The sequence below is a fragment of the Notolepis coatsorum genome (genome assembly GCF_963971535.1).
Source record: "Notolepis coatsorum genome assembly, chromosome: 7".
NCBI lineage: Eukaryota > Metazoa > Chordata > Actinopteri > Aulopiformes > Paralepididae > Notolepis > Notolepis coatsorum.
The window spans coordinates 121,522,700-121,543,939 of record NC_140171.1 but is presented as its reverse complement, the minus strand read 5'-3'; the positions used below and the strand labels follow the sequence as shown (position 1 = coordinate 121,543,939).

The 21,240-nt window shown below is 45.7% G+C and overlaps 1 protein-coding gene across 1 annotated transcript in view; it reads left to right on the top strand.

The window, feature by feature from the left end:
• The window catches only part of slc2a15b (solute carrier family 2 member 15b), a gene marked incomplete at both ends in the record, with an annotated part of 60,043 nt that overhangs the window by 21,026 nt on the left and 17,777 nt on the right, over nt 1–21,240 (top strand). The window contains 5 exons of the mRNA XM_084318366.1: nt 7,649–7,809; nt 8,905–9,029; nt 15,913–16,058; nt 16,535–16,667; nt 19,567–19,754. Coding sequence (XP_084174492.1) covers nt 7,649–7,809; nt 8,905–9,029; nt 15,913–16,058; nt 16,535–16,667; nt 19,567–19,754 — 753 coding nt within the window. The remainder of the gene's footprint in view (nt 1–7,648; nt 7,810–8,904; nt 9,030–15,912; nt 16,059–16,534; nt 16,668–19,566; nt 19,755–21,240) is intronic.

The window sequence follows — 21,240 nt, the reverse complement described above, 5'->3', positions numbered from 1 at the left end:
CCGGCTTCCCACCCACTAACACTGCCAATTGTGTTAGTAGGGACGACTGACCAAGCCGGAGGTACCGCTGGATTCGATCCCAGAGTCTCTGCGGTCTCCACTGCGCTACCCAGCTGCCCTAAATCTGGCATTTATTATGTGAACTTCATTGTATGGTTAAGAAGATCCTCTACACATGTGTTTTTAACAATTTGTATATTGAATAACAATTTGTTCTGTGTGGTTTTTCACCAAAACAGTAGCAGTATCCCTAAACCTTTGCCCTCATTGAGAATACAAGGATCTATGAACACCAAGGCCCCCCCCCCCTCACGTCTTCCCCAAGCCTGTTAACTTTCTCTTTTTCCACCTAAACGGTTCACACTTCTTAGCTTACACTATCTTGTTATAACTATGAGATTCACTGAAAAAAAGATTATTTTGTGCATAGATCACTAGATGTATCAACTTATAATTAAAGTTTAGTAAAGTTTCACAGGGTTAACACTAGGGCTGACCCCCATTAGTCGATTAGTCGACTAATCGGTCGAAAGGAGCCGTAGTCGATTGGCCAACCTCTTAGTCGAATATAATAAAAAAAAAAATATATATATATATATATTTATAATATTTTTTTCATAATTTTTGTATCATTCTTTCCAAAAGAAAAGAGGCCTAGAAGCGTGGCTAACGCTAATGGCACGCATACCAGAGGCTAACTGCCTACGAAAACAGGCACAGAGACACTGAAAGAGGATTTCACCCATCTAATGAACACACTAGACTAGACAAATATCAAGATGTATCCATCAGTGGACCAATTGCATGCTTTTGCAGAGGACAAGAAGCCTTCAGTCGACTCCTTCAGACATTAAGCACCCCCCACAGCCCAAATGGAATGATACAAATAAAAATAAAAATAAATAATAAAAAAAGTATAATATTAAAAATAATGTATTATAATTTTCTTTACATTTTTTATTATTTTTTACCCAATAGTCGACTAACGGCAAATTTTGGCCAATCATAGTCGACCATCCAAATCCTTAGTCGGGGACAGCCCTAGTTAACACACACTGATCACCGGCAATGACGAGTCGAAGTATAGAGAGGAAGTGAGTGCGCTGGCAACATGGTGCCATCAGGATGCGTGAATACTTTCGGCAAGCAACAAGCTCTTCCGCGTTGCTCTGATTGGCCGAGCGCGCGCATGCCCATGAGCCGCGACAAGCCCCTCAGCCAGGCAGCAATACTAAGCTCCAGTTAACCTAATTTATACCGTACCGAATCATTGAAAAAAATATACCGTTAACTGGAATATGTTGTTTCTTTACACATATGTTGGATTATGTAATTGGTTTGTCATGACAAACCAATAAAAAATCGCGCGACTCGGGCTTCATCCTCGGCTTCGCGGCTGCGTTGAGGGTCCACGACCCTCCGTGCTCCGATAAGGCTTTCAACAGCGGGGAGAGTATGCTGCCGTGAGCGGCATCGCTGAGCTCATCAACGACCCTCCGTGCTCCGATAAGTCTTTCAACAGCGGGGAGAGTATCCTGCCGTGAGCGGCATCGCTGAGCTCATCATGGTGTCCGCTGGACGAAGCCAGAGACGGTCTTATTATGGGGCTTATGCCGAGAAGCAGTAACACAACAGTGAACACATAGTTGCAATGCATCTGTCAGTCGTACTTAACTATGTGTTCACTGTTGTGTTACTGCTTCTCGGCATAAGCCCCATAATAAGACCGTCTCTGGCTTCATCCATGATGAGCTCAGCGATGCCGCTCACGGCAGCATACTCTCCCCGCTGTTGAAAGCCTTATCGGAGCACGGAGGGTCGTGGACCCGCAACGCAGCCGCGAAGCCGAGGATGAAGCCCGAGTCGCGCAATTTTTTATTGGTTTGTCATGACAAACCAATTACATAATCCAACATATGTGTAAAGAAACAACATATTCCAGTTAACGGTATATTTTTTTAATGATTCGTTACGGTATAAATTAGGTTAACTGGAGCTTAGTATTGCTGCCTGGCTGAGGGGCTTGTCGCGGCTCATGCGCATGCGCGCGCTCGGCCAATCAGAGCAACGCGGAAGGGCTTGTTGCTTGCCGAAAGTATTCACGCTGCCAGGATAATAACCTCCACCTCAACGTCAGCAAAAACGAAGGAGCTCATCGTGGACTACAGGAAGTCCCAGGGGGGAGAGCACGCCCCCATTCACATCGGCGGGTCAGCGGTGGAGAGTTAGCAGTTTCAGGTTCCTCTGGGTCAACATCAGCGAGGACCTGTCCTGGTCTCATCACACCGGCATCGTTGTCAAGACAGCAAGACAACGGCTCTTCTTCCTCCGTAGGCTGAGGAGATTCGGCATGGACTCTAGGATACTCTGCAACTTTTACTGGTGCACTTTATAGAGAGTATCCTGACTGGCTGCATCACTGCCTGGTATGGCAACTGATCAACCTCTACATACAGAGGTGCAGAAGGAAAACCCGGAACATTCTCAGAGACCACAGTCACCCCAGTCACAAACCTTTCACTCTGCTACCGTCTGGCAAACAGTACCGGAGCATCCGCACAACCAGCAGGTTCAGAGACAGCTTTTTCCCCACAAGCCATAAGACTCCTGAAGGAAGAGAACAGGAGATAGCCCTATTAAAAAACTCTTGAACACACACACACACACACCTCATTTTGATATTTTATTTTATTTATTTATTATCTACTACATATTGATATTGGACACACACCCTGCACTGCACCTTATCATGCACATATACTACACGCAAGACACTTTCTGTAAATAATTGACTATTTTATCTTACCTCATTCTATATTTTATTTGATGTTACTACTACTACCTATTGTTACCATTCTTGTATTCATTGATGTTTCTTAATTGTGCACTGTTGAGTCTAAGCTCAAAACACAATAATTATCATTACCTGGCTGCAATGTATTGTTGTGTATTTGACAAATAAAGAACTTGAACTTGAACTTGAACTTGAACATTAGCATTTCACGTTAGCAGTTAGCATTTCCTGAACATTTTCCAGCTGGGCAATAGCCACCATGATAAATTTGCAGGATTCGTTTAGGATTAGATTTTGAGGAAGTATAGAGAAGCTCCTCCCCTCCAGAGGAAGTATAGAGAAGCTCCTCCCCTCCAGAGGAAGTATAGAGAAGCTCCTCCCCTCCAGTGGAAGTATAGAGAAGCTCCTCCCCTCCAGAGGAAGTATAGAGAAGCTCCTCCCCTCCAGTGGAAGAAGGTGAAAAGGGTGCTCTGGTGTGCGGTCTAAGCGCTCGTCACCAACACGTGAGACACCGGTATCGAATCCGGCTGTCAGCGCTGCTTCCGGCTTGGGCCGGCCGTCATAGTGACTCAATTGGCAGAGTCAGCGCGGGGGGGGGGGGGGGGGGTCGATGGGTGGTAATCTGGTTGTTGTAAACAGCGACTCCTACAGGTCGGTCAGGGCGCCTGCACAGCAAGGACAGGAGATGTCGAGGGTAGTGTGAGACACGTTACACCTCGCCAATGAGAGTCCGCGCTGGCAGGTGAAAAGAAGTGGCTGGCTGACTCTGCATGTATCGGAGGGGACATGCGATAGATTCTTCAACCCTCCCTATGACCGACCAGTGGGGGGCACATGCGAGCAACGATCAAGACAGGGGAGGGGGGAATTGGCACGACTAAATTGGGATGGGAGAAAAACTGAAAAAGAAGGAGAAAAAGGGGATAAAAAAATCTCTATAGTCAAAGTCATGCCTTCAAGACGAATTAACTATAGAAAAGTTCTTGGGTGGATGGGACCTTTAAAAAAAGATGTGGGCAAGGTGCATAGAGATAGCGGCCTTCTGGAGTGACATTATTTAAAGGCCCACTTGCATGTTGTATTTTTGTTCAATAAACAATGTGGACTAGGCCAACAGTGACTTTCATTAAGAGGGGAAACAAAATTATCGAAATTGACCCAGTTTTAGCGTTTTTATCAAACATTTTGTCCGCCCAACCACAATCACCACGCACGTGCATATTTTAATCCATGTTTTATAGGGTGCGTGTGTCATCTAAATGATGACGTCACACAAGGTATCAGGGCAGCGAGGGGCGCTGAGAATCACACGCAGGTAGTGGCAGGAAGCAAAGAGCCTTCTTGCTACTACTAGGCTAGCCGAGGATCTAGTAGTATCTGTTTCACCTAACACTATTTCTCCGTGATCATAGCTATTTATTTATAAAGCTAACCACTATTTGTAAAAGCCACAACTACATTACCATATTTGTAAATACTAATGTAAATCATTGGGTCGTTGTACATATTGTGTATATAACATTAGTAGCTAAGTTAGCTTGCTAGTCGGCATTCTCGAAACTCCTAACTCTATACCTTTGTCCTCACAAACAAAGTATTCTGCCAGGGAATTTATGGACACGACAGTAGTAGTAGTTAGTCGGTGTTTGAGCTTGTAACGGTAACGTTAGTTAGCTACAGTATCGTGGTAGCCCGTTTCGTGACTGTGATGCACCAAGTGCTATCCGAGGGGCTACTATTGTGCTATCAACATGCCGTGACGTGTAGCTTGCTAGCCGGCATGATGCGTGCAGTGCTTTGCCCCACAGGTCTGAGAAGAGGACCTGCACATTTTACTCGTTCCCGAAACACTTCTACTGTACATGCCCCGATTTAAAATGGTTCACGACAGTAGACATAATGCTAATGTTAACGGGGTAACGTTAACGTTAGCCAGAGCCATATAGCCAGCTTGCTACTATGACCCGTGGCGGGGATAAGGCTACAGCCAGTAGCACTGCTGTACTGAACAACAGGCTGCCTAGTGGTAAATGTAGTTCTTTTTTTATGACATTAAAAACCTTATAACTACCTTTGTTTCAACCAAAAATGCAGTTGTAGCTGGTCTATCAAAGTCTCTCCGATGATTAAACCCATTTTCGTCTTGTAAGGCGTCCATTTGGATCAAGGAAATGGCTTTCTGCACTTGTCAAACTCCATTGTAGTGGATCAGAAGTAGGGGAAAGTTACCTTCAGTGACGTCACGTCACGCCACTGATAGCGTCTGATACGCTTTTTGATTGGCTCCATACATGTTATTCCTGCGTGGACATTTTTAACCCTTTCTGAGTGGAATTTCTGGCGTCAAATGGAAAAAAATAAATAATGAAATTAGATACCAATGATGTAAACTACCCATAATTGAAGAGTAGGGTTTAACCTGCACGTGGGCCTTTAACAGAGTCATAAGCAGATCACCTATGGCCCATGTGCAAGAACTATGCCCTATTGCACCCTCTGTATTACGCCCCGACATTTATCTCAGTTCAATCAGGAGAGATACAGTTTCGATACAAAGATATGTATATATCTTTTAATTAGAATAGCTTTTTCCATTGACCCCATCACGCAATATTTGCCCGAAGTTTAAGCTAGGCTAGTGGTCCGTATCCACTTCCATTAATTTATGCTAAGCTAGGTTAGCTTGCAGCCAGATAGCTTTCTACTGAACGCACAGAGAGGAAATTGGTATCTATCTTCTTGTCTGACTCTGGAGAAGACGGTAATTGCATTTCCCATAATGTTGGTGTGTTCCTTTACTGTAAGTGAACATTAACTCATTCAGCACCAGCTATTATCCTCATCCCTGTAGTCAATGGGCCACGCTAAAAGATAGACATTTTCACTGTGCGCCACGATGTTTGCAGAGCTATATCTATATTCTATATTATAGCTATGGAGACAATACTATGGCTCATTTGACAGTCACTATCTCTCGTCCAACATGTAAAAAATAGTAAATTTTTTCATGTATACGTTCACATGTTATCCCGTGGTGAATATTGTATAGTTTCAGAGTGATCCGGGCTAATTCCTGGAAGCTGAGTTATGGAGCGCAATGTGCATTTTGCGAAAGTCGTTTGCATTGCTCGCCTGGACACGATATTATTTTCAAATCAAAGGTATATAATAGGTATTATGTTTCATCATGAAGGCATCAAAGGGGGAGGGGTCATTTTGTGATGCTCTTTTCAAATCAAAGGTATATAATAGGTATTATGTTTCATCATGAAGGCATCAAAGGGGGGGGGGTCATTTTGTGATGCTCTGATCATCAGCAACGGCATACGTTTTGAATACTACATACGTTGATCGTTGCGATCGATGTGAAATCATTGTACGATCAAAGTAGGATTGATGTCATATAGTCCTTACCTTTGCTAGGAGTTATTCCAAAATGAATATTCCAATTGTCTGATCGCGATTTCCAGTATTGATGTCCATCGGGTCCCTGACATGAAATGGCACAAAATATGCATCAAGTGTGCTGGACACGTTCCAAGGTGCTCGAATGAAGCATTTCACTTGCCTGGGTCCAAATTCTCTGCCCGGACCATATAAAATGTAACACACAGTGTGAAATAAGGTTTCAAAGTGTAGGCGATACTGCCACCTAGCAGGATTCGGCCGGCATTGCACTCTCTGGGATCTCAGAATGAGTTCCAATGATAACACCGATGTCCGAGAGAGTGTATAGAATATTAAAATCGAAAAACAATCTAAAAACGTAATATTACGTGTTTGGAGCTCAACGGTTGGTGAGCAAACACGTAATATTACGTGGTTGGCGCAGAATGAGTTAACGTTCCTGTAATTTATATATTTTGTATTACTTGTATTTATTGTCTCCCATTTCTGCCTATACCTTTACCTCCCCTCCCGCTGTTCTGCTATGACCTGACTTTCCCCAAGGGGATCAATAAAGACACGTCTTATTCTATCTTACAGTAATTGGCAGAAAGCTTGAAGGTGGAATGGGAAAAGCAAGAAGTGAGCGAGGGGTCTTCCCAGTTGAATTCACACCAAGAGCTTAATCTCTCAACCAATAATTCTGAATTAGCGAGAGTGATGTTGACGCGTAGACACGTTGCACTGTGGGGATGGTCTGAAACCAGATGGCCCCCATTCTTCCAGCACCTGGTCAGCTGGAGATGTGCTTCAAGAGTGCTCTCTCTCTCTCTCTCTCTCTCTCTCTCTCTCTCTCTCTCTCTCTCTCTCTCTCTCTCTCTCTCTCTCTCTCTCTCTCTCTCTCTCTCTCTCTCTCTCTCTCTCTCTCTCTATAACCACACTAATCTATTTTATGTTTGATATATATCTGTCTGTGGGGTGAAGTTGTGGAATAGTCTGTTGATTGATAGTGCTGCTGATTTCAAAAGGAAGTACAAACAACGTATTCTTGAGAAATATGCCGCGGACGGTTAACCATGTGCTTTTTAATCAAATTGATTAGATAAATTATTCTGATTTTTTTATTGTTGATTGTTGTTAATGATTCTTATGTTTTAGTTTTTTTGGTTGATAATGAAGATCAACAATACATTTGCACTGGGTTAGGGCATTCACAAGCTTGTAGCTTCAGCCCTAACCTTTTCGGCCAACTTGTAATTTGATTTGTGTGTGTGTTTTTCTTTTGTACATGCTAAATGGCTCGAAATAAACTTAATTCATTCATTCATTCATTCATTCATATACGTATATATTTTGTATCTTTCATTGTGGCAATACGTACAGTATACACACATAGTACTGCATATCATGCCAAATAAAGCTTGTTCAATCGAAAGTGAATTCATTCATGCATTCCTCTCCCCCCAGTACATCAAAAACTTCTACAATAAGACGTTGTATCAACGCAACAAGAAGAGTCTCAGCGAGGAAACCCTCACCATCATGTACTCCCTCACCGTGTCCATCTTCGCCATCGGGGGCATGCTGGGGGCGCTGCTAGTGGGCACGCTGGTCACCAAATATGGAAGGTATGGGCAGGTGGATGGAGGATGATGGCATGTGCATGTGTGTGTGTGTGTGTGTGTGTGTGTGTGTGTGTGCGTGCGTGCGTGCGTGCGTGCGTGCGTGCGTGCGTGCGTGCGTGCGTGCGTGCGTGCGTGCGTGCGTGTGTGTATGTGTGTCTGTGTGTATGTGTGTGTGATTCTGCACAACCTGAACCTGTGTACATCCTTGTACTGTGTGTGTCGTGGGTGATAAATTCTCCGTCTCCCCTTCTCTTTGATGATAAGACCAAAAGGTCTCTCTCCCTCTCTTGGATGTAATTACTAATTATTACATATCCTAAGTTCATGTATAAGCCCTATTGTGTTCAACAACCCCATCCTTCCTCTCTCAACACCTCACCCCACCCTCCTTTCAACATATCGCTGCTGGTGGGACAAAACCTTATAACTCCAAAAACCCAACTTTTCAGCAGATGAAAAAAACTAACACAGATTTGAGGGCGAATAGAGTTAGGCGGTTTAGACAGATGATCGGTTTAATGCTTTCCCATTGTTTAAACTTTCTAAAACCCACACACACATATGGAGGATGATCTACGGAGTTGATTTATATTTAAAAAAAAAAATTAAACAGAGTTATGAGGTTTTGTCCCGCCAGCAGCGATATTCAACAATAAAGCTAATACCTAGACCCCCCCCCCCCCCCCCCCCCTCATGGAGCCAGATGTCTCACACCTTCGGTGTATGTGCCTACAACACCGGACCCGCCCCTGCTCTCATGTGTATAAGATAATTATGTTCAACTTTGGTGATCGTGAGCTCTGTCGAGGATACTAGGCCAGTATCTTTGTGGAGTCATCCGCCATAACTCTTGTATTCCAATACTCTGTTTGAGTTTAATAAACCAGTGTTTAACTAAGTCTATATTTGACCAAGTGCATCCTTGACCCGGCTAAATTCTCTCTACAGTGTGTAGCATTGGTGGAGCATCTATTTGCGACATTCCCTGTATCTGGTCTATGCATTGGAACCCTTATCGACCATCGCTCGTTTACAGATAGTTGTACTTCTTTGATCACGGGGAGTAACACGGGGTGGCATTGTGTTTGTACACACTAGGAAAGGGACTCTGGTGAAATCCTCTGTGCTGGTGTTTATAGGAGGACTCCTCATGGGCTTCAGCAGGATATGTAAGTCCCCTGAGATGGTCATCATAGGACGCTTCATCACAGGGGTCCACTCAGGTAGGTGTATCTGGTGACCTACATCAGTGGTTTTATTCATTCATTTCACTGTTCTGTTCTTCACTAGAGGTTAGTACAGTGAGACGGTATAGGAGTGACGATTCAGATTCAGATTCCTTGATTATCACGTCATTCAGTACCTTACAGAAAAAAAAAAGTTAAATTCGATTTGTTGTGGTTCCTCAACCATAGCAGCATCCAATAATATAAAAAAAATTAGCATAGAATAAGAATAAAATAATATACAATATGACTAAAATAAAGATGACTATATACAGTTCTAAAAAGTGTGCAGTGCAGTTAACAGGATGTAGATATTATACTATATAAAATTTAAATAACAAAATGGCTATGTTTTTTTTTATCTCCTTATTTTTCTATTTTTCTCCCATCCCAATTTCGCCTCGCCAATTCTCCCTTCAATTCTCCCCTCCCCTGTCTCGAACGTTGCTAGACTATGCCTCCCACTGGTCGGCTGCAGTGAGGACCAAGCCTTGCATCACGTGTCCCCTCCGGTACACGAGGAGGCAGCCGTCGCATCTTTTCACCTGAACAGCGCAATCTCTCAGTGGCGAGGAGTAACGCGTGGGAGGCTCACGCTGCCCCCGATACTTCCTGAGTCTGCTGTACAGGCGCACCAACCGACCTGTAGGAGTCACCGTCCACAACGTCCAATCCCCACCCACCGGCTTTCCCACCCCTAACACTGCCAATTGTGTTAGTATGAACGACCAGCCAAGCCGGTAGCAACGCCGAGAGCTGGGCTCGAACCCAGCATCTCCTGCGTTAGTGGCGAGCGCCTTGCCCACTGCGCCACTTAGCTGCCCCACACAACACATGTTGTGTGATGTGCAATAAGCAATGTGCACATTTTAGCAGTGGGTAAAAGTCAATGTGCAATCCAGTTTTATGTATTATGTATGTTTTATGTATGTATGTTATTCTGCTCTCCTCTGTTCTGTATCGTTAGTGGCTTAGCTTGGCTTCGCCTTCTGCACTATCTCGCGTACGTGCACGCGTACTGAATAAACCACAAATGTACCTCTAATACCAGTATTAGTCTGACCACACCCCTCATCAGCTTACCTTCATAAGCAGGTGTGTGGTCACCTGCTCTCCTCCTTCTCGCTTTCACCACAAGGAAGAGGTGCCTCGGTAGATCCCCACACTTGACACCATGATGGAAGAAATTGGATTAGGAACAGCTTGGGAAACAAGGATACGTTGACATCATATCTTTATTTTCTCTCTCACTATTTTCGAGAAAATACGGCGATATTGTCTTCGTACTGGAGTGTCTAGAAGATGATGATCATTCTACAAACCCTCCACCGGTTTTCGTATTGGGAGCACGCCGCTGCATGCTTCTCAACTGCAGTTCCTTGCTGTGTTTGTTGGGGTGAAACCTGTCAGGCCACAGCTGAACTGTCGGACATGCCGCTGTTGTGAGGAGCGGTGCGTTCCAGGTTGGGTGAGTAGTGTTTGCTGGCGGGCTCCACTTGTCTGTTAGTGCTATGGGGGCTACTAGACAAAGTTTATGGAAACCGGCCCCAGGCTAGGGTCCTTTGTTTAGCCGTCTAGGCGACAGAAGGCCTTGGTCTGGCGACCATTATAGTTTTAACTAGTGGGCCGCGACCATTGACACTGGTGATCCCTGTGTGTTCTGGACGAGTGGATTCTCTCTGTCACCGTGTTAAGACCCCATCTTTCATATCCAAATGAGAGTATTCCTTCACGAGGGGATATGTGCATGTAATGTGCGATAGCGGCAGATTCATGTTCAAAGTCAGCTATACAGGCCAGTTGGTACTGTGCTGATTCCGCCGGACGTGTTAATGTCACTGTTGTGAAGCGGTGTTGACGTCTTGTTTTCTCTTTTCTCTTAAAAAGTGAGGAGGGTTCAGAACGGCGGCCTGTCTGGGTGAGTGTTATGTCATTGTTTACATGTTCATAGCTTACGGTTAGCCGGTCGGTGGCCTGGCGCGGGGTAGCTTAGGCTTCTCGCGCGCCGCCGGGAGCTCGCTCCTGATCGCGTGCGTCGTAGATCGGCGTCTCGCGAGCGGAAGCGATAGCACCAGAACGGTTGGAGCAGCCGTTAGCTTGATGCTATTCTGTTGAACGTGCTTTGATTTTTAACATGTTTTACACTCTTGACCACGACGTCATCTTTGACAGGGGATGTTCGTCAACCCTGCCTGAGCCTAGACGGGGATTGCGTCAACAAAGAGGGCTGTGTTCTACGGTGGCTTATGACTGCACTTCGCTGATCTGCGTTCCGGGCAGGTACGGGGTTGGCCAGACCCTCATAACACGTCTTCTGGTTTTACCTTGCTAAATGTATTGTGAATGACGGTGTTTTTTCCCAAAACGTGTGTTGTTGCAATGCATTTGAGATACGTTGCGGGTTGTGTGTGAGCTGTTTTTGTCACTGGCAGTAGCTTCTCTGTGCAGGTCGTGATGTATTGATCTGGTTGTTGTGTGAGAAACATCATGGTGTTTATGTGTACCGTGTACTCACTACTAAGGCAACTAACCTATGAAGCTATGCTTGGTGACGAGTGAGTAAAAGAATGTTCTTTCTCAGACTGTAATGACAATGGACAGTGAGTTCACACATTAACAGGTTTTCCTGTTTTAACTGGCCGTATTGAGGGTAAAATAGGAGGATTGTGTTTTTCCCCCCCCGGTTCCCTGGGGACTTTATCACCTCCTATCAGACATGTTGTGCATTAATTGTGTCTTTTGTGTGGTAGGGATACGATGTAACTCTCAGCTTGATTGCTGAGGTTGTGCTAAATCTGCTGGAGAAACTTATTTCCTAAAGGGAAATTGGTTTGGTTGCTGTCATGTGTGCTTAGCAAGGCCTGTGGTCGATACTAATCAAGAATGATGTATTCTCTCATTGTGATGATGATGGGTTGTGTGTGTCATGTGACCTGCAACTGGGTTGTACTGACCACAGAAGCACATGTGTATGTTGGACCGGGGTTCTTAGAGCCCTCTCTATTCTGTGTTTTTCCTTAGTAAAAATCAGATAGCAGGTTAGCTCGTGCGCTGTGTGGAGCTGTGAAACGCTTCATAGGGTTGACTATGACTGTGTCATATTCTCTTTTTGTCGTTACGTCGTATCATGGGTGTGGGGTCGTAAAGGGGTGAACTGGTAACCTTTCCTCTCCCCGTTGTTCTGTCGGTCAGGGGTACACCCCCTGTCCTTCAAGGTTCCCGTCACGTGGCGGTTCGGCACGTTACGGGGGGGGGGGGGGGGGGGGGGGGGAGGGAGTTCCTGGTCCCACGGCCTGGTATATTGGGCGTGTGCACCGCAGGAATTCCCCCGCCATAGAGTACGTCACCGTGCGCGTCTCTGTTGGTAGGACTTCCGTGTGCTGTTCAGGTCCATGTGATGGATCTGTTTTCAGGGGGGGTGGTCAGGGCTCCTCCTCACCAAGCGCCTACTCAGGCCTTCTGTGAGTTCGGACTCCTTCTTCCATGTGATCCATGTGAGGAAGCCTCCATCAGAGTACAGAGCCTTCCTCCTCAGATTGTCAAAGTGAGTGGACCCTCTAGAAGGGTCCTTTTCTATTGTATGTATATTCGATTCAATTCGTTTATTGAGTGTGTATGGGTTCGGTGCCTCTTCCCCGGAGGCCCTAAAACCAGTTTTTTACATGGCTCAAGGTGCAATATATTCTTTTCAATCTGTACAGCTCGCATGGGAAGTCTCTCTGGGGATCCCCGTCTCTTTCCTATGGGAGGGTGGTGGGATGTAAAAATGTGAACATTTTTTACCCCGGCTGTGTAGACTGGGATACATACTGTTGATGCTTCCTTCTTTCTATTCCAGAAGTGTTGGAGTTAGGGAGTGTCACACCCCTCTTGTCGTTCCCCTGGGCGCCTTGGGGATTCAATGGCAGGTCTAAATAGCCTGTTCATTGATGGGGGTGTGTCCCGACGCACGTATAGTGCTAGCTCGCTGTAAACAGGCGATTGACTGGCACGCCTTAGTTGCTTGTGGTTGAAACAGCGTTTTTATAAAGCAACTGAGATGGGGGTTTTTCCTCTTCCGGCGACCACATCCCATGACCTGGGTGGGTTGTCGACGGATCCTCGTTCATGTCTGGGGGATGATGACGGGATGGATCTGAACATATGTAGTGGGGTCTCACGCCCTTGGGGTGGGCCACCAGGCGCGGTTCGTCCCGACGTCTGGGTGGCGCCTTCTTTTCATGTTAAGATCAACACGCATATCTGCCCTTTTCCTGGGGCATGTCGGCGTGGTTAGGGCACGGGACTGGTTCTGGTCACGCTGGTCCAGATCAGTTGAACCCGTTGTCCGCCGGGGATGCAGATCTGCTGTTCTGGTACCCTGAGGGACTTGGGCTTTTTTCAGGGGGAAAAATGCCAGGTCGGTCTGGGTGTCACAGGGTTAAGCGCTATGGAGACCCTGGTTGGGTATGTTTTTACTCAGCACTGTCGTCATGGCTTACAGCCATGCCATTCTGTACGCGCTCGATCTCGTCGGATCTCGGCCGCTACACAGGTTGGTCCTGGTTAGTACTTGGTTGGGAGACCGCCGGGGAATACCAGGTACGGTGTGCTTAGGGGCTGGTTCTCCATTGTTTTTCGCTCCTCTCTCACGCATGGCGAAGAGGGGCCTGTGGGGGTGGTTTTTTGACCTCCTCTGGTGACCCTGTGCTTCCCGTACCGCCAGGCCCGGTCCGAAGTGATGTTTGCGACCCGTAGGCCTGGGTTAACCCTTTTTGGAAACTGAAACACTTGTACTGCGGTATAGCCGGTGTATACCCGCAGGTGTGTTTTGGAGTTTTTTCTTGAGGGGTTATAGGAACAACCACCGCATTGGGTAACACCGAGGTGGTTGGTTCCCTGGTGTGTTGGAGCAGTGTCAACTCCCGGGTTCACCGGTTGAGGGTGCCCCTGCACGTTCATGACGTCTGCCAATCGTGTCAGCCTTCTCTGCCTCGACCCCTCTGGGTGGGGGTTGTTAAATGGAGGCTTGGTCATGCAACACCGCCAGCTTACGCTCCTTCCGCCGGGGCGGCTGTGTTCAGCTGTCCCCTCTGGCGCCTGTCTCGTCCGCAGTCTCCAGGCTAGGGTTAACAGCCTGTTGCCTGGTTTTTCCCCGGTGCGCTGCCTGCTTCCGTTGGTTAACCTTTTTTGTGTGCTTACGGCCATGCTGACTGCCTATTCTGCAGGGTCAGTGTGCCAGGCGGTGTACTATTGGGGGGACGGGGCCCGCTCGGCTTACTGGCCTGGTTGGTTCCGCCTGGGAATACCAGGTGCAGTAACTGAGGGGCCTTTGTCCGAATACGCTGGCGATGTGGGGGGCGGGGCACTACGTGCCCACCTGGTGGGGTCTTGATGCTGGCATCATGGACTTCTCCGGGCCCCCATTCCAGGGAGTCCAGTCCTTTTGGTGGGTCTGGGTCTTCCTTCGTGCTCCGCTGCTACGGCCTTGCCACGGGGTTGGGTTTGCCCTTGACCCCGTGATTCTGGGGGCAGTAACGAGGTTGTTCCTCCGTTCGTTCCCGGGTGGCATGCGGGTTGTGCGTGTGTGTAGTCGTGGGTCAAGCCACGGTCTGCTCACCCTGTGCGTTGAGTTGCTTGAGTGCCTCTTCGCACGGTCGGGTCCGTCGCCCTCCCGTGACGTCCCTAATAGGGGGGCTACCCTCCATTAGGGGGGGTCGGGGGGGCTCGGCCCTCCCTGTTCTGATGGTTTTGGGGGGCTGTCAGCGGGGTGTATTTGTCAGCCAAGTGGCTCCGCTTGGCCTCCCTTGTGCAGAAGGCGAAGCCAAGCTAAGCCACTAACGATACAGAACGTTAGGTTATGACTATAACCAAGTTCTGTTAGTTAGGGGCGATGCTTGGCTTCGGACGGCCGCTGCAGCCCTTGACCTCACCTTGTGGTGAAAGCTTGGGAAGGAGGAGAGCAGGTGACCACACACCTGCTTATGAAGGTAAGCTGATGAGGGGTGTGGTCAGACTAATACTGGTATTAGAGGTACATTTGTGGTTTATTCAGTACGCGTGCACGTACGCGAGATAGTGCAGAAGGCGAAGCCAAGCATCGCCCCTAACTAACAGAACTTGGTTATAGTCATAACCTAACGTTATCTCTCCACCACGACAGTTATGGAATTCTGGATAAAACTACATGTGACATTAAATATCTTGTCAGATGGGACCCCTGGGGTCTTTGGTCAATGGGTTTTGACATGAAAAGGTTTGAGAACCACTGACCTACAGTAAATTACCTGACTGATTGATATTCCTATACTGTATGTGCCTTGCTATATCGTTTTCAGTGACTGCAAGACACTGTTTTATAGTTTTACACACGGTTGGAAACAGAATAATGATAGCTTTTCATTATTCCTCTCCTCCTAATATCAAACCAGCTATGTTCCATTGAACTTTATTATTTGTGTTTATTTCATCATATCTTATAAAATTGTTATCTTTGTTATGTATTATCTTATTATTAGTATTCTCAGCGCTATTGTAAATTAGGGCTACCCACAATGGTCCCTAAGACCATAAATAAATAAATTAAATTAATGATGTTCTAATGTTTGAAATTACCGGTAATGTCAAACTGTCACCAACCCCATGTTTTCTGAGAAAATAGCCTTCAGTGTTAATACACTGGAATAAGGCCACCGTAAAGTCTTAACAACTATAGTTATATTCTGAATTCATCAATAAGACACATAGGTTATGAAAGCCTAGACATTGCTTTAGTGAAATATGACAATCACATACTATTCTACATTAATTCACCAGTTGGATAACAATCAAACCTTCATCTTAGCTCTTTTAACCACATGGTAATCTAATGTACACCTTTTCTTGTATTTCTCTACAACAGGTATCTCTCTCAGTGTGGTGCCTATGTACCTGGGTGAGATTGCTCCCAAGAACCTGCGAGGCTTCCTGGGCCTCATGCCCAGCATACACATCTGTCTGGGAGTATTTATTGCTCAAGTCCTGGGGCTGCACGAACTATTAGGAAAGGTACAGTACTGGCATCACCCTGGACCAAACAAAAGGTATTGGTGGCCGTGGAAGCGCTCTGGAAAGGTGTTATTGGCCAACACCTATACTAGCCACTACGCATCCGCTTCCATTCATTTGTGCTAAGCTAGGCTAGCTTGCAACTGGATAGCTTTCTACTGAATGCACAGAGAGGACATTTGTATCTATCTTCTTGTCTGATTTCAAATGTCCCATTACGTTTGCATGTTCCTCTAAATACACAAAAAAGGTTACAATCAAAATAAGTTTGTGATATACAATGAATGTTTAATTTTATTTATGGTTCAGTACTACTACCCCCATGGACAGAACAAAAGTTGACTAAACTCATGATCATGCCAAATGCTGTTTTGTTTCAGATTCAGCTCACTTTTACAACACATAGCTTCATTCAGTGAGTTATTCTGTTTCAGTAATAGAAGCCTTTACACGTGTCCTCCCCCTCCCCCACACAGGACGAGCACTGGCCCCTGTTCCTCTCCCTGGTGTGGGTCCCTACCTTATTCCAGCTGATGCTGTTGCCATGGTTTCCAGAGAGTCCACGGTACCTGTTGATGGAGAGAAGGAACCTACACGCCACTGTCATAGGTTGGAAAACAATCTTCTCTTTTTAGCTGCGACCAGCAGCTCTATAGGTCACTCTGTTGGTTGGTTGATTGGTTGGTTGGTTGGTTGGTTGGTTGGTTGGTTGGTTGGTTGGTTGGTTGGTTGGTTGGTTGGTTGGTTGGTTGGTTGGTTGGTTGGTTGGTTGGTTGGTTGGTTGGTTAGTTAGTTGGTTAGTTGGTCTGCCCTAGGAGGCTGAAATCGGGCATGGAGGTCAAGTGTGTGTGTGTGTGTGTTCATGCCAATTGGCAATTGGGATTCTCAATTCAAGTGCAAAGGTGCAAAAACTGAAATATAATATATATAAATAAAAGTTCTGTCATTCTCCTTTCACCCACATGCCAGTCAAAACTATATTTCAGTCCTTGCATCCTCATAACACAGTGAGCTAGCTAGTGAGTTAGCTAGTGAGTTAGCTAGTGCAGCTCCACCTCAGCCTTCTCCCAAAACAATTGAAGTAAACAGGGACAGATTATTACGAGTTTCAAAACTGCATACAATGATCATCAAACTTTAAATCCAAAATACCTCAGTAAGAAACACAGCGGGTCTTACCGACATCCAAGAAGGGGGATCCCCCCTTGAACGGCCCTTCTAAGGTTTCTCTCCTCCACATTGCCTGTGGTGCTTTTTTCCTATTGCTAGGTTTTTTGTGAGTTTTTCCTTACCTTTGCTGGGGTGTGTCTGGGAGTGTTGCATTTATTTATTTTGGATTTCATGGTGGGTTTTTTGTTCTTGATTTATTGTGATGTTTCTCCTTGACTTGTTTAAAGAAGAAGAATTTGTCCAGCCCATGGGGACATTGGGTCTCATTATCCAACATTTTCCAAAGACTTCTCTGGGGGCAACCATCTTGGAACCGACTGAGACAGAATCGACGACAAGTTCACTCTGATTCCCCAACGCGTGAGGAAGATGTCTTAAGTGGCTCAAACGATCACAGCTGGGATGCCGACAATGAGGAATGTCACTATGAACACGCGTTCCCGTCTAGGTCATTTGCATACAAGACACGCCACAGAGAACTCCTTATGAACAGTTATAAACTGTTCTAAAACTGAAGCCATTATTATTGGCAAAATATATTATTATTATTATTATTATTATTATTATTATTATTATTATTATTATTATTATTATTATTATTATTATTATTATTATAAGCCATTAAATGCAATTGATGCGATGCAGCCGTGTAAAAATGGTGGCGGAAGCGCTTTGCGACCGATCAAAATGAGATTAGATTAATGTATTGTCATCATATACAGGCTACTACAGCTTGTGGCCACCTGCCGCAGCGCGCACGCACACACACACACACACACACACACACACACACACACACACACACACACATACACACGCTGCCGACTCTGGCGGCCTTAATATGTGTACTGTATTTACTGTATGTATAGGGCAGAGCATATATATAGTTTCTACTAAATCCTAATTAAACAAGTAATTAGAATAATATAAGCCTACTGTTCATTCATTAGACACATAGGCTACATAGTGTATTCCAATCTGTTTTATTGATTAATGATATATTTGAAAGAATGCAGGTTATAGCTATATAAAACAAATTTCTGTCCCATTGTACCAATCAATGGGATATATTGCATGTTGGCTATAACCTGCATTCTTTCAAATGTAGAATTAATCAATAAAACAGATATCTAACAAATAAGAAATACAAATGCCACAGAAGGCATTAAATAATAATTTTCAATCATTTCACAATAATTGCATAATTGTGTTTGAATATCTGAGTAATTAAGTAATCCAGCTGCCCTGTGATCAGATTAATCCATATTATTTATTTTTCCAACATCAAATGCGTAATTTCTTATCGTACAAATATTGTCATATTTATTTTAATTATGATTAATTAATTAATTCCAAGGAGGCCTGTAGGGTTGACATGAAGGAATCACTATGATTCCTCCCAAATAAAGCCATTAAGAACACGGAGCACACAGTCTGTCAAGTTAAGTGTGCTCCTCAGCACTCGTAAATCCTGCTCTCAGTCACGGCCGAATCCAATCTTAGGGACGGTTGGGGAATCCCACAACCGGCCCTAATATGTCTCAAATAGCCCTAAGAGCAAATTTTTTGTCGTAAATCCGTTGGAGAATGAGACCCATTAACTTGTGATTGCGGGCTTTACAACATTTGATTTGATTTGAGTCCTCCCTGAAATCCCAACAATACAGCTGTTATATTATCAGATATTATATGATATGTTATCATATAAATGGGATCGGGAGGTAGAGCAGTCTACCTCCCGATCATACAGTGGATCGGGAGGTAGAGCAGTCGTCTGGTAATCCGGAGGTTCCCGGTTCGATTCCCACTCCTCCTGTGCAGCGTGTCGAAGTGTCCTTGAGCAAGACACTTAACCCCTAACTGCTCCCGATGAGCAGGTTGGCACCTTGCATGGTTGCTTCCGCCATTGGTGCGTGCATGTGTGAGTGAATGGGTAAAATGTGAGGAACAAATTGTAAAGCGCTTTGGATAAAAGCGCTATATAAATGCACCATTTACAAATAGGTTTGTTGTTTAGTGGTGTGAGTGAGTCTACAGGGTTCTCATTCTCTGCTGCAGTGAGGAGGCTCAGGGTTTCAGTGAGGACCTTTTTGTGCTGCTTATTGATGTACAATATGTCACTGCTGACATTATTGTAAAAACAGACGGTTCGGTTCGGTATGGATACGTGTACCTTTACACCCCTAGCTCTAAGTGTTTATTCCAGTACCTTTCCCCCTCCCCCAGCCCTAAAGTGGTTCCGCTCTAAGTGTTTATTCCAGTACCTTTCCCCCCTCCCTCAGCCCTAAAGTGGTTCCGCTCTAAGTGTTTATTCCAGTACCTTTCCCCCCTCCCCCAGCCCTAAAGTGGTTCCGCTCTAAGGCGGACATCCAGGCGGAGATCGAGGAGATGCAGGAGGAGCAGCGCTCTATGTCCTCTGTCCAGACCGTCTCCGTCCTGGGCCTCCTGAGGGACAAGTCCGTCCGCTGGCAGGTCATCACCATAGTGGTGGTCAACATCGGCATGCAGCTGTCTGGCATCGACGCGGTGAGAGGGAGGGGGAGCAGTGTGTGTGTGTGAGGTAGAAGAGAGTGTGTGTGCGTGAGGTGGAAGAGAGAGTGTGTGTGTGTGTGTGTGTGTGTGTGTGTGTGTGTGTGTGTGTGTGTGTGTGTGTGTGTGTGTGTGTGTGTGTGTGTGTGTGTGTGTGTGTGTGTGTGTGTGTGTGTGTGTGTGTGTGTGTGAGGTGGAAGAGAGTGAGTGTGTGTGAGGTGGACATTTACGGTGGCCAGTTTCGAATTGCAGCCTCCCGTAGGTGCTCTTTGAGAGTGGTTTTGAATGTGGGTAGGGATTCACATTGTTGTGGCATAATTGCAAAACATGTTTAGTCCCTTGTTTGTGCAGAATCTGGGTTGCACATGATTTGTGGAACTCCCTCTGGTGTTGTGGGCGTGGTATTCACTGACCTTTGGGAAGTATTTCGACATGTACATGGGTACCTGAGTGGTGTAGTGTATCTTGTAGACCAGGCCCATTGCAAGTTGCTGTACTCTGTCGTCTACTCTAAGCCATCCTAGGTAGTCAAAGTGGGCAGGGGTGAGGTGGGTTTTAGGAGTAAGGTCAAGCAGTAGTCTGACCAGTTTGTTTTGTGATGTTTGTAATCTTGTTTTTAGCGCCTTTGAGGTGCTTTGGTACCATGAGGTGCAAGCATAGTCATAGTACCCTTGAATGAGTGCTCCTGCCAGAGTCTTCAGGGTATTCTTGTTTACCAGAGAGGAGATCCGGTACAAGAATCTAGTTTGTTGGTTGACTTTTTTTATTACATTGGATGCCATTTTGTCACAGGAAAGATTTGCCTCTAGGATGGAACCCAGGTATGTAATTTCATCTTTCCTTGTGACAATATTGTCACCCACTGTAACTGAGAAGCCGTCGGTCTTGCTGAGTTTGTTATTTGATCCGAAGAGAATGGACTCTGTTTTACCCAGGTGTAATGATAGTTTGTTATCAGCGAGCCAGGTGCAGATTCTGCCGAGTTCCGAGCTGAGGTTTTTTTCAACCTGTAACTTGTTCTTGTCAGAGACCAGCAGGGCTGAGTCGTCCGCAAACAAGAACAAGTTGCAGTCACAAGCTGACGACATGTAATTTGCATAAATTGGGAACAGTAACGGTCCTAGTATGCTTCCTTGTGGAACACCACAGCTCACTGGGAGGGGGGGGGGGGGATAGAGTACTGTTTACCTCCACCATCTGTTCTCTCCCCTCCAGGTAGGATTGCATCCAGCTCACTGATAGACTATCAAAACCAATTGCTTTTAGCTTGTCAATCAGAATGGAGTGATTGACAGTGTCGAAGGCCTTTTGTAGGTCCAGCATGACCATGCCGCAGTATTTGCCTGCGTCCACCTCTTGTTTGATGTGGTCGTTCAAATAGAGAAGGCATGTGTCAGTGGAGTGGGATGTTCTGAAGCCAGATTGGAATTCGTAGATTCGATTTTTCCGCAAGGTACTTTTCGACCTGTTCGTAGACAGTTTT